The following is a 13,520-nucleotide window of genomic DNA, read 5'->3' as shown; positions in this document are numbered from 1 at the left end:
AGATGGCAAAGATGTAATATCTTATACATTGTGATGATTATTATCCTTAGAATATATTGGTTGGATTTACAAAATGTCCCAGAAGTAGTCCACTAAATATTGTAACCCTGCAATTCTGATAACTGCTGATCGGAGGGAGCTGGGGCATATTTATAAGTGCAGAAGCATGGTCTGATGGATTGAGTCAGCAATGAGGGTATCTGGCAGTGTAGAAGCGCTGTAATTCTGACTACATCTGTACACAGTTTCCACCTGTAGGGTAAAAATTCTGGGTGTAGTTTACAGAATGATTTCACTCAGTCCGGCTAGGTAGAAGAGGTCCCTTCCAGGCACAGTTAAATTAGTTCAATAACTGAGGCAGGCATGGGCATGGATTGAGTTTGCCCATTAGTTGGGTTCTAATACATTGAAGAGAAATGAGTCAAGGGGAGACACAATCCCTTTGAGAGATGACTAGAGCAGTGTTTTTCAACTTTTTTTGGGCAAAGGCACACTTGTTTCATGAAAAAAATCACGAGGCACACCACTATTAGAAAATGTTAAAAAATTTAACTCTGTGCCTATATTGACTATATATAAAGTAATTCTCTTGAATAGGAATCAAATAAACACAAAGAAAGTATTTTGTAATTACTTTATTATGAAATATTAAGTAAACAAAATAGTGAAAAATTATAAAATTCTTGTCTTGTCTGCACCTACGGCACACCAGGCAACATCTCGCGGCACACTAGTGTGCCGCGGAACAGCGGTTGAAAAACGCTGGACTAGAGGACCAAAATCGTGGAGGTACCCAGGGCCTAGCTGCAGCAGGAGTCGAAGGATCAAAGAAGCAAACAGTTTTCCAGAGCCTCGTATGCGCTGAAGCTATGGAAGGGGCTCCAGACAGAAGCACAGTCTCAGAGGGATGCAAGAGGTGGGAGCACTGAGCACTTTTTCCCCTACCTTTTCAGCTCCTGCCTCCCATTGCCCCAAATCAATCAAAAGATAGAAGGCAAGGGAGCCAGGTGATACTGTCTGCAGGGTCAGCCCCTCCAGGGATGCAGAGACTGGAAGGGAACCACCAATGGAGTAGGAAAGAAATGAAGACTAGCCATTGCCTGTGTCCTACAGGTGATTAAAGTAATACTGATCAGGTGCTCAGTAGTACTTGCCTGTAATTAGTCCCACCTTGCACAGGTTAATGTGCTCTGCCTGAAGAGACTATCTTAGTTTCTCCTGGGAATTTTAAACATTAGAATATGCATTAGCGTCTTTTCAAGAATGATGCTGGGGAAATAGGATGTCCTCATGCAAAAGAATAAAATTTGGCCCTTGCCTTATAGTATATTTTAAAATTAACTCAAAAAGTGGATCAAAGGTCTAAATGTAAAGCTAACACTATAGAACTCCTAGAAGAAAACAGGAGAAGAGCTGCATGACATTGGATTTGACAGTGATTTCTCAGAGTTGACACCCAAAACACAGGCAAGAAAGGAAGAATAAATTAGGCTAACTCAAAAATGTCCATGAGACAAAGCACACAGTCAACAGAGTGAAAATGCAAATATTTTCTCCCATGATATCTGTCTGCATGATAATAATACAATCCAGAATATATAAAGACCTCTTACAACTCAACAACAACAAAACTAAGCAACCTGATTTTTAGAAATGGGCAAAGGACTTTAATAGACATTTCTCTAAAGAAGATATACAAATGGCCAATAAGCACATAAAAAAAAAAAAAAAGCTCAACATCAATAATCATTAGAAAAATGCGAACCAAAACCAGAGCTACAACCTCACACCGGTTAGGATAACTACTATTTTAAAAAATCAGAAAATAATTGGCGATAACGTGGAGAAATTGGAACCCTTGTGCACGTTGGTGAGGATGTCAAATGAAAGCAGCTACTATGGAAAACAGTAGGACAGTACTTTAAAAAATAAAATCATATCTTACAATTCCACTTCGATGTATATACTCAGAATAACTGAAAGCAGGGTCTCTGTACACCCATGTTCATAGCAGCATTATTCACAATAGACAAGAGATGGAAGCAAACCAAGTGCCCTTTGACAGATAAACAGAATATTACTCAGCCTTCAAAAGGAAGAAAAATTTGACATATGCTACAACAGAGAGAAACCTTTAGGACTTTATACTATGCTAAATAAACCCAGTCACAAAAAGACATATACTGTAAGATTCCACTTATATGAGGTATCGAAACTACTCAAATTCATAGTGACAGAAGGTAGAACAGTGGTTGCCAAGGAGTGGGGTGAAAGGTGGATGTGGAGTTATTGTTTGATGGGAATATAGTTTCATTCTTGCACAATGAAAAGAATTCTGGGGATAGATGGGAGTGTTACTTATACAACCATGTTAATATACCTAATTTCACTGAAGTGTATGCCTAAAAATGGTTATGATCATAAATTTTATGTTATGTGTGTTTTGCCACAACTTTTTTAAAAGCTGGAGGATCAAGAGTGACATGTTGTACCTAAATAGTTAAAATCAGATTTCTCCAACATGATTTTTCTTCAGAATAATTTTATAAAAACTATACATCACCTTCAGAATGAATTCACAATCAAGATGGACTCTTGAGTAACTCGATTTGGTCAGGAACAAAAATCAAAGTATTTCAGAGTGAGAGCTGAGTACTTCAATAATTAATGAACTCTGAAAAATACTCTAAGCCTCCATTTATTTATAATGAAAATACTATGCATATTCATATTGGGCTGTTGGTATCTGCAAGACTCCTCACAAAGCAGATAAATAATTCAAACACAGATTTGCTTACCTAGGCAGTAAGAGGCCAAAGGTCAGGATTCTGTCGTATTCCTTTGATGGCTACTGATTTTTGTTCTCTTGATGTGTATGATGCCAGTGTCCAAAGACTCACAGAAAGGCACATCTCAGGTTATGATTTCCCTTTTACCATCCTCTTCCCACTTCTGAATAAATAATGTTTCATTAGAAGGGAAAAGAATTCTAAAGCCACCTGTTTACTTAAGCTTTTTCTTGAGTGTGGCTTGTTGTTGTTATTATTATTATTATTACTAGAGGCCTGGTGCACAAATTCATGCACAGGTGGGATATGGCTGGCCCACCCTGATAGAGAGAATTGGACCGGCCTGAGGGAAGGGCTGCAGGCAGTTGGTGGGCTGGCCCTGGCCCTGACCTGGGGTGTGGAGAATCGATCTGGGCTGGGGGGGCGGGGGCAGGGGGCCTTCCCTGCCAACATCTTGGGGCTCCTCCCCCTGGTCAGCTCCACCCCCTGGTTGAACTCTGGTTCCAGAAAGACTGGAGTTGGAGTTTTGATTTGGACACAAATAGTGTGTCTGGGCAACTTGCTAACATTTTTTTTAATATTGTTCTTCTGCTTTGTAAAATGGGATTATCAGTTCCTATTTCAGTTGGAATAATTAACTGAAATATATATATATGTTAACATAGGCCTAGTTTCCAGTAAGCAATGATGACATGGAAGTGATTGTTGATATTTTGTACTAATGGAAAGGGTTTACTCCCCGCTCACCTGCAAAAGTGGTAGTTGAAGGTGCACTATTGAGTTGGTCATTCTAGGTTTGGATTTCAACACCTGAACTTGGCTTTGGGCCAGTTACTTAACTTCTCTGGGTCTCAGTTATCTCATCTGTGAAATGGAAATAGACAAAGAATAAACATAAAGATAAAAAGAGACAAAACGCTTAGAAATATATAACCCTGAAAGCTGTAGCTTAATGTCCTAAAAGGCATTAACCAGTTTTACCTCTTAGGGAACTTATTTTAGGATATATTTCTTTGTGAATTATGAATGCCATTACCATCTTACTCATTTCCTCATTGAGTTGAATAAAATCACATATGTTTCATCCTATACTTGATATGAGAATTACATATTAACTCTTTGGAAAATTATCCTCTGACAGGCCCTAACTGACCACCTAAGACATGTTCCTTAATAGATTGACATTGGCAAAACTTACTTTGATAGAAATGCTGATTAAGCTATTTGTGGGGGAGAGGATGAGCAACCAAAAACATACTGTGTTTCCATTTTGATATATCCTACCCTCCTCTCCCCTATGTCAGCTAGAGCCAGGCCGTAAGGGGGTGAAGGTGGGGAAATGCCCCTTGGAGGGGCCTCTGGAAAAAAAAGAAATAAGCAAGCTGCAAGATGAGCCTAGCAGAAAGAGATACTTTCATTATGGCCTTTACATTTATGACTAGCAAAATAATGAAGGAATGTAATTCGGAAAGCTTTATTACCGTTTTAAGGATCCCTCAAGCACTGAGAAAGATAACAGTCCATAGATGGTGTCCATAAGATTGTTTTCTCCTCCCCCGACAGCCACTGACAGCTGATTTTGTGTTGGTAACTGCTGTCACTGAAGCATGGAGAAAATGCCTGTAAGGCCAGGAGGGTGAGGACACCTTCCCTGCACGGATCTCTATTGCCATCAGGATGACAATAATAGTTACTGTAATTGTCATTCTGCTTTTCTATAGACTGTCTACTTTGGGGAGCTTAAGGCTATGGGGCTGCAAAAAATCACACTAACATAAAGTCATGCTTTGTAATCTTCCCAGAGTATTTTATGAAACCACAAAGAGGACCTATGCAAAAAGACAAAAATAATTATTAAATGCGGGTCACTTGACTAACAATTATTTGTGGAATGCCAATAGCTTTTCAGAAGCTTTCAGATATAGTATCAACTTGACAGTCTTCCCCCCCCACTCCCCACCCCCTCTCTCTCTGGATTGGATTGTTGGACCACTGTCATTTTTTCTCCCCAAAGGCATGGCTTATCATGTCTGAGAAAAATTGAATTTAATTGCAAATCAGCTTCAGTTGTTTTAATTGGAGATAATAAAGTAGTTTCTCTTTATTATCTCCAATTAAACCATAAGGTGAGAAGCCACGCCTTTTATTTTATTTATACACACCCTCATCTCCTAATACCACACTCTGCATAGTATAAAACTTCAGCATTATTAGCTTTTGGATACAGAGTGCTAGAGAAACATTTAACACTGCCAAAGTTCAACTCTGCAAAAGAGCCTTCGTGGATGAAACAGGATGTGGCTCACAGGTAATCTTATGGTAGGATGAGAAATCTTTGAGAGGGGCCTCGAGGTCCAGAGAAAACAGTTGAACACAAAGAAAAGAGGTGTGTGAAAAAAGGTGAAAACGAGAAAGACAAAAAGAAAGTCAGACCCTGAATGCACTAAAGCGGGGTGGGAGGAGAGAAGAACAACAACAACAAGAAGAGGGGGCGGAGCCCTAACCAGTTTGGCTCAGTGGTAACCGTTAGAGCATCAGCCTGCAGACTCAAGGGTCCCAGGTTTGATTCTGGTCAAGGGCATGTACCTTTGTTGTGGGCACATCCCCAGTGAGGATTGTGCAGGAGGCAGCTGATCGATGTTTCTATCTCTCTATCCCTCTCCCTTCCTCTCTGTAAAAAAAATCAATAAAATGTATTTAAAGGAGGAGGAGGAGGAGGAGGAGGAGGAGGAGGAGGAGGAGGAGGAGGAGGAGAAGGAGGAGGAGGAGGAGGAGGAGGAGGAGGAGGAGAAGGGAAGGAGGGAGGGAGGGAGGGAGGGAGGGAGGGAGGGAGGGAGGGAGGGAGGGAGGGAGGGAGGGAGGGAGGGGCAGAAAAAGAGAAAAGAAAGGCGAGCACCACTGGTGTCACTGACCTAAAGCTAGGACTCTGGATGGGGAAAGACTACAACCCCCAGAATCCCTTGCGGTGCCCATATCCCCGCGTCAGTCTCTTAGGCAACCCAGGTAAACAAGATGGCGACCTCCGGGGGAGATCCCCAGAGAAGGAAAACTAACCAGGGAGGCGTGAGTGGTGGAAGAGGCGGAGCCCAGTCGGTACTGGTTCGCTCAGAAAAAGAGCGCTGGTCTTCTTTTCCCATGGGTCAGAGACTGACAGGTCCTTCCACACCTACCTCCTCCACCTTCCTGCTCCAGCAGATCGTTCACCACCGCTATACGGAGTCCGAACCAGGGCAAGAGGAAACCGAGAGCGTGGCCATGGGCGAGGAAGAGGAGCTGACGGATTCCGAGGAGTCCTCAGAGTCCGAGCTGCTGAATTTGGAGGTGTGCCTTCTTTCCCCCCCCCCCCCCCCCCCCCCGCCCACCTCACTCCTCTCTCAGGCCCTGGGGCCCTGCTGCTTCTGCGGCGCCCCCAAAGCACCCCTCCTTAGTCCTGACCACCTCGAGGCTTCCCCTGTTTTCTTCTCATTTCAGGTACCCGGTTTTCTCACCCACCGCTCATTGAAATATTTCCAAGTTTCTTCTTTAGTTTCATTAGCACACTTGGTTTCTTAAGAGTCAAATTGTGCAGCATCGTTATGAAAAATTACTATTTATATGGGACTTAAGGCTTTGACTTCGTTAAAATTATACCTTGACAAGATTGTGAGTAAGTAGAGTTCGTCCTTGACATCCCCTGCACCCTTTCCCCGGGGTTTTGTAGTACTCCAGTGCCCTCTCCCACTTCTAGTCCCTTCATTGTCTTTGCTCTAGGGATTTATTTTATTTTATTTTTTGAAATAATTTGAGAAGTGCTTCCTTAAACACTAAGTGACTTACAAGTTTAATATATTATTTCTGCCAAGTGTGTCTGACACATGTCAAGCAACACACACACACACACACACACACACACACACCTCACTTTGGGAGTGTTTTAGGATTCCCATTGACATTGCCTGGGGTGGTGGCTTTGCCTTGTACATTATACAAATTCACATTAATAGATACCCATTCTAAACACCACTCAATCCACTCCTTTCTTACACTTATCATTCTGCTTTCTTCTTAGCCCATTACCCGTCTTCTGCCCCTTTCTACTTCTCATCACACTACTTCCTTTTCTTGGCTTCTAATATTTGTTTTCTTAAACACACACACACACACACACACACACACACACACACACACACATTATTGACTAGCTTCTTTTCAATGAACTGTTATGTTCTCCTCTTTGTCCTGCTGCCAGGAGACTCAAATCAATAGTTTTCTTACTTTCAATCGTTTTTCTTGAGATAGGTTTTTCTCTCCTCTTTCCTCTACGTTTGTAGTATAAATTGCCTCAAATTCTTTTCAGAAGTTGACACTGGTATGATGCAGAGAATCAGAATGATTCCCATGTCCCCATTCTGTGATGTTCTCCTGTCTTGCCCTCTTTGCAACTCTGCACCTTCCCTAGTCACTTTTCCTCCTTGAAGCCAAACATGCTTCTCTCTTTGCATGCCTGCTGTGTTTCCCAAACTCTTTTCCTCTTTAGTCTTACCTCTTCTTATTTCCCCCTCAGTAACTTTCTCTGTCTTCTGTTACTCTGAGGCCACCACTCGCCACTTACACTTTAAACCTCTGGGTTCCCTTCACTCTCAATATTTGGCCCGTTTTTTTCCACCTCATTTTATCTTTCCTATTCTTCTATCCCCTTTTACAGGGGCTAGTTACATATTGGTTTTGCTTAAAATAGATTATAGGGAATTATGCCTTATTTGTTCATCTTTTTATTTACTTTGCAACCTTTAACAGTGACTGATTGCAAAAACAATTGCAGTGTTTTTACCATTTTGAGATGTTTGTATGGTTTCCACCAGCTTCCACCCCAGAGGAATTCACAAATGAATCACCAGTTCACTTTATTATTCTAATTAACACATGCTCTTAAGCTATGAGGCTCATTAGTACCATTGTTAACCCATCTTCAGTATGCCATTAACGAACTTGAACTAGTTACTCCTTTTTGGCCTATAGGGTGTGTATGGGAAAAGTTTATTAGTTCTTCCATTTACATTCTAAATGTTCATATTTATTTTGTGTTTTTACATATGTTAGTTTTTTAGAGTGTCTCATAAGTTTTAATATACTTAACTGTCAAGCTTTAAAGGACTTACTTGAACTTTTATGTTTAGGGATTTCTTTTCCATGTCATAGCCTAGTTAAGATTTGTAATGCCTTGATGGTCACAGTGATTACTGAGTGCCTGTAATGCAATTAGCCTCAAACCTCTGAAGCCCTCATGGACTTGAGGGAGATAGTGTAGACCAGCTGTTCAGAATACTGTCCTTGGTTCCTATAAAGCCTTTTGTTAGCTGTGAGATTTTGAGCAAATTACTTTATCTCTCTATGTCTCATCTGGAATATGGGAATTATAAAACCTACCTCAAAGGAGAATTGTGAGAATTAAATGAGATTCTACATGTAAAATACTTAGCATACTATATTATTATACTGTTACTAATACAAATAATAACTTGCATGTTTTTATTTGCTAACTATAGCCCATTAAGTGATTTAATTCATGTAGACTTCATTGAGCAAAACATTAATAGAATGATTGCTATGTAAGAAGCGCCCTTTGAGTATAAGGGGCAAAAGAAGAGTCTGGGCCCATTACATGTGTCTGATGCATGAAAGTCACTCCTTCACAGTGACTAATGTGGGTAATAATGCCTACTCATGGATTGTTATGAACATCAAGTTTAATGAGAAACTATGTTGAAGTCCTTAATATAGTGTCTGATTTAGAGTAAGCTCCCAAAATTTTTGATGTAATACTAATAGCAACAGTAATGATAGAAGATAGAACGTGACTGAGGACCTACATGGTCCCTCTCAAAGTGAGATAAGAATGTGAGTATATCATACCTATGCATTATCTGAAGCATTATGTACTCTGCTGTGTACAGATGCCAGCTGGGTTGTAGGGACCATGGAAGACTTTAAGGAAAGTAGGCCCTTGTCTGGGTGGAGAGGTGGTGTGTGGGCAGGCAGATGGCAGCTTCTCCTATTGAAGGATTACAGGTGAGAGCAGAAAAGGCGGCTGAGGTGGGGGCCAGGTTGTGGAGGGCTCTGGAGGCTGAGTGGGATTTGTTTAGAAGCAGGAGGTCAGGGAGAAGACTCCAGAAGTATCTGTGGAAGAGAGACAAGAGGCTGCATTCAGGCAGTGGAAGTGGAAATTGGAAGGAAGGTAAAGATGAAAACATGTAACATATAATATATTTGAGATGGGAAAGTTACTGATTGAATATAATAAGCCTGGGATGCCTGCTAGGCCTATAACATGGTCTGGGATGGGGGTGGGGAAGTTAAGGCCTTAACCACAATAAAAAAAATTAAATAAAAAAAAAAACAGGAACAGATAGAGCTGTGTAATAAGGAGTAGGATATACTAGTCATATGACTGAAATTAGGGACACAGACTCAGAGTAGAAGACCAGGAATCATCAGCATTGGAGTCTGTGTGATCAGCCAGGAAGGAAGAGGAGAGACAGCCAAGCATAGAACCCTGGGGTGTAGGTATTTAAGAAGCGAGCAGATGAGGAGAGTTTAGGGAATGAAACTGGAAAGAAGAGCTGGGTATGCCTTGTCCTTGTGGATGTGAACCAGGAGTTCAGGGTTGTGGGCTTGATCCCCAGTAGGGGGCGTGCAGGAGGCAGCCACTCAATAATTTCCTCTCATCATTGATGTTTCTCTCTCTCCCTCTCCCTTCCTCTCTTTAAAATCAATACAAATATATGGATAGATGGATGGATGGAAAGAAGGAAGGAAGGAAGGGAAGGAGGGAGGGAGGGAGGGAGAGCTGTGTGATAGGGAAGCCAAGGCAAGGAAGAGTCTTGAGGACACAGGAATATTGTTGATGTCATTATGTTAAATGGGACGAGGCCTAAAAAGTGCTTCTTAGCTGGGCCTACCTGAGGCCCATGTAGTTTTGTGATGTGGCGAAGGCAGAAGCCTAACTGTAGTGAGCTGAAGAGTGAATGGGAGGCGAGGAAGGGGAGCTGAAGGACAAAAAACAGCCTTGGAGGAACTTGATGATCAAGGGAGACAATAGCTCCAGATGACGGAACATAAGCAGGACTGAAGGGAGCCCTCCAGGACCAAAGAGACTCACAGCTTGTACAGCTGGAGAAGGACAGTGGAGAGTGACTGGGTGAAATCACAAAAGAGGGCAACGGGGATGGTCCCTGAGGAAACAGAGGGAGGGGGACCCCGGAAGTAGAGAAGGAGCAGGCCTATCTGAGACCCAAGTGAGCAGCATTGGGGCAGGTGCAGAACATGGAGGGGGTTCGTGTCTGGTTGTTTCTACTTTGCAAAAGGAGTGGCGGCACTGGCCAGCTTGAGGAGAGGGTGGACTCTGCACAGTCAAGGCGGGGAGTTGAAAGGCAGCTGGTAAAGAGTGGGGACGGCTAATTGGCCTGAGGCCCAGGTTGAGTTGACTGTAGAGCGGCACCAGAAGGCATGGTGGTGGGGCCCTTCCCAGCCTTCTCAGCAGCTCCAGGGGAGAATGGGGTCATTAATTCTTCAACCTATGTTTGTACTAGGCACTGAACGCCCCCTCCCCACTTTATGCTTAGCTAGTTGGAACTCTGTCGTTTCCCCAGTGGGTCATGCACGCCTTTGCCATGGAGATCTTGTGCATGCTTTCCCTCTTCGCCTGCAGTATCCTTCTTGGCCTGCTTTTCTGCTCCTCCTTCTCCTTTTCCACAATAACTCACAACTTTGGGTCTCAACTGCTCTCTCCCCAAGGAAGCCTTTGCTACTCTCTTGCTCCTCACTAGACCTGACAAAAAGGGTGCCCTGTTTACCTCTAGTGTCATGGTTATCAAAGTCCTGAAATCGCTTGTCCTTGTCCGGCATGTGATGAGCATGCCACAATCTGCACAGTGCTCAACTGTGAACTCGCTCCAGGTTTGGGTATGTATGTGGCAATTGCAGCCAGGGGGCCAGGAATCAGATACTTGAGAGTAGAGACATTGAAATTGCTCATGGGGCCCTAACTGGTTTGGCTCAGTGGATAGAGCATCGACCTGCAGACTGAAGGGTCCCGGGTTCGATTCCGGTCAGAGGCATGTACCTTGGTTGTGGGCATAGCCCCAGTGAGGGGTAGGAGTGCAGGAGGCAGCTGATCGATGTTTCTCTCTCATCGATGTTTCTAACTCTCTATCCCTCTCCCTTCCTCTCTGTAAAAAAAAAATCAATAAAATATATATTTTTTAAAAAAAAGAAAATAAATTGCTCATGGGATACCCAGTACGGAAAGAAGTACAGTCAGGAGGAGACAGGTAGACTCTGAGAAGGGAAGGACGAACAGACTGGAGACTCTGTTGTGACCCAAGAACAAGTTCAGTGGGTGTTGGAAAGATGTGAGAATGGCCCTGGGGTTGGAAAGACGTGGGTTCATGTTTGGGCTCTGTCACAAACTAGCTATGCAGTTTCAGGCAAATTAACCTCTGCAAACCTTCTTCACCTGTGAAATGGAGCTAAGGGTACCTACCTGGGGGTGGTCAGGAGAATTAAATGAGTTGATTCCATCACTGGCTCTTGGCACGGTGCTCCATCACTGTGACTATCACCACTAATATTGGCGTGCCCACTGTGCTCCTTCCACCTGGCACCTAACGCCAGTGACCACCTGAAAAGTTAGCAGCAGTGAAAGCAATGACTTGATAAGATATTGATGTAAACAAATGTAATCTGTGTCCTCCACACAGAATTTGGGGGGACGGGTAAGGTTTGGAGTGCTCAGCTCCTGGATATGTCACATTCTAAGTAAGTGCCAGAGGAGACGGATGGCTAGTTTCTCTGCAACGGAAGTCCTCTTGGGCCACCTCTGCTGATTTTTTTTTTTTCAGGGTGAATTTGATGGCGTCCTGAGAGAGGAGGCTGTGGCTGAGGCACTCTACCATTTGGGGCGCTCCGGTCCCGGGACTGAGCAGGTCTTCCTCAACCTAACTCTATCGGTGAGTGTGACAAGATCGCCATTGCCTGGCTCCATCTTGACACGGGCCACATTCATATTTTTTTTTTTTTTCCTGATACCCATAGCTTTTGTGGTGGCCCCATGTCTCAGTCACATTTGGTGGAGATTGGTGATAAGAGTTATTTATGGAAATGTTTGACATCAGAGAATCTTGGCCAGTCCAACAATCTGCTTCTTAAATTCCTTTGTTTCATTCCCTTCGGAGCCTATTTCTTTCATCTTAAGTAGTTATTTTATAGCAATCAATGCCTTCTTTCCAGAAGGTTGAATTTGGTTCTGTAAAAACTAATCAAAAACTCTTTAAGAATTTTCTCTCTGATCAGGACTACAATTTATATCTGAATCCATGGGAACAAAGGGTTTTGGTATTGACTTCCCTCCCTAGTAAGTCAAGAAATAAGTAGCTGTGAGCAGTCTCTCACTTTCCTAAAGACACCTATTATTAATGAACACAAGTGTATTGTTATTCGTCAATTTTCAAGATTTCGATGCTGGTCACAGTGCAGCGCGGAATCTGGGCTCGATTTCCTCAGATGAGCAGAACCCTCAGGGGACTCTGGCTTCTTTCCCTTGTTTTTCTGCAGTCCTAGGCAAACAATCCATCTTTTTGCTTCCTTGTATTGTAAAGCATTAACATTCCTTGAGTAAATGCAGATACACTGAAATTTTACTATGGCACCAAAATTTGGCTCAAGTGTATAAATTCATCATAAAGCAGTTCTGTCTTGGGTTTGAATTAGTAAACGATCTGAGAAGTGTTAAGCTCTCTTCACCCACGCTGGCTCCATGGCATGTCCTATGAGAACAGCATATTATGGCTCTCACCTTTTCCTGTTTTCACTTTATACCATTTTATGGCTAACTCGGCCAGCCGGGCAGTCACATACAGGGAGCACCCTGAGTGAATTGCACTGTGTGGGCACTGTAATGGTAGATGACTCCAGCAGCCAATACATCCCCACACAAGTCCCTGGCGATCAATATTCCACTTAGGTACGCAGCGCTATGCCTTAAATTGATCTACCAAAAAAAAAAAGCAATTCTTTAAATCTTATTTCAGCCAGATGGACTGGAGCTTAACTTGCTTTGCCACTGACCTCCTTACATGTGAGATATCACGTGTTGAATTACTTTGCCTTCATAACCTGTCTTTACTGAATACATTGTCTTAGGGTTGCCTGGTTTAGTGACACCCCCATCCCCCAATATCTTACTAGTAGGTATGTTGGACCACAATTTATGTGGTTAATGATCTCCCGATTAGGTGTGAACGCTCTTTAAGGTGCCATTTAAATTCCAGGCACCCGCTTTTTCTTCAACCAGATAAAGGCTGTGGCTCTATTACTCGTCCATGTTTCTTAATACAGAACTCCACTCAAAAGGTCTTCGTGGCACTGCCTTAATTTGCCTTTTCATGTAGTATTTGTTCTTGCTAACAACACTAATTTTCTACGCTATTATTTTCTTCAGAGGAATGCATTTCTAAATGGGGCTTGCAGTCTGGTTTGGGATCCTATTTGTAAGTAGGCTTCTGATTTTTTGCCCCCTCACTTCTACTCTATTTTATGAAAGTTATTTTTTACTTTCTGTTATTACTTGTGTATGTCGGTTCTCTTCCACCAGAGTCATGCGTTTCTTAAGGGCACAATAAGGGCTGTGTTTCATTATTGTATTTCTCATCACGGCAAGCACGGTGCCCTCTACACCGCAGGGTGTCAGTAGGT

General features: G+C 42.7%; 1 protein-coding gene across 1 annotated transcript in view; it reads left to right on the top strand.

The window, feature by feature from the left end:
* The first annotated feature begins 5,791 nt into the window (after positions 1-5,791).
* Positions 5,792-13,520, top strand: part of LOC311628947 (leucine-rich repeat and guanylate kinase domain-containing protein-like) — a 90,104-nt gene continuing 82,375 nt past the window's right edge. The window contains exons 1-2 of the mRNA XM_084896575.1: positions 5,792-6,110; positions 11,669-11,776. Coding sequence (XP_084752701.1) covers positions 5,802-6,110; positions 11,669-11,776 — 417 coding nt within the window. The 5' untranslated portion in view covers positions 5,792-5,801. The remainder of the gene's footprint in view (positions 6,111-11,668; positions 11,777-13,520) is intronic.

The sequence above is a fragment of the Pipistrellus hanaki genome (genome assembly GCF_964339955.1).
Source record: "Pipistrellus hanaki genome assembly, chromosome: 10".
NCBI classification, from domain to species: Eukaryota; Metazoa; Chordata; class Mammalia; order Chiroptera; family Vespertilionidae; genus Pipistrellus; species Pipistrellus hanaki.
This window is presented reverse-complemented; position numbering and strand designations above follow the sequence as displayed.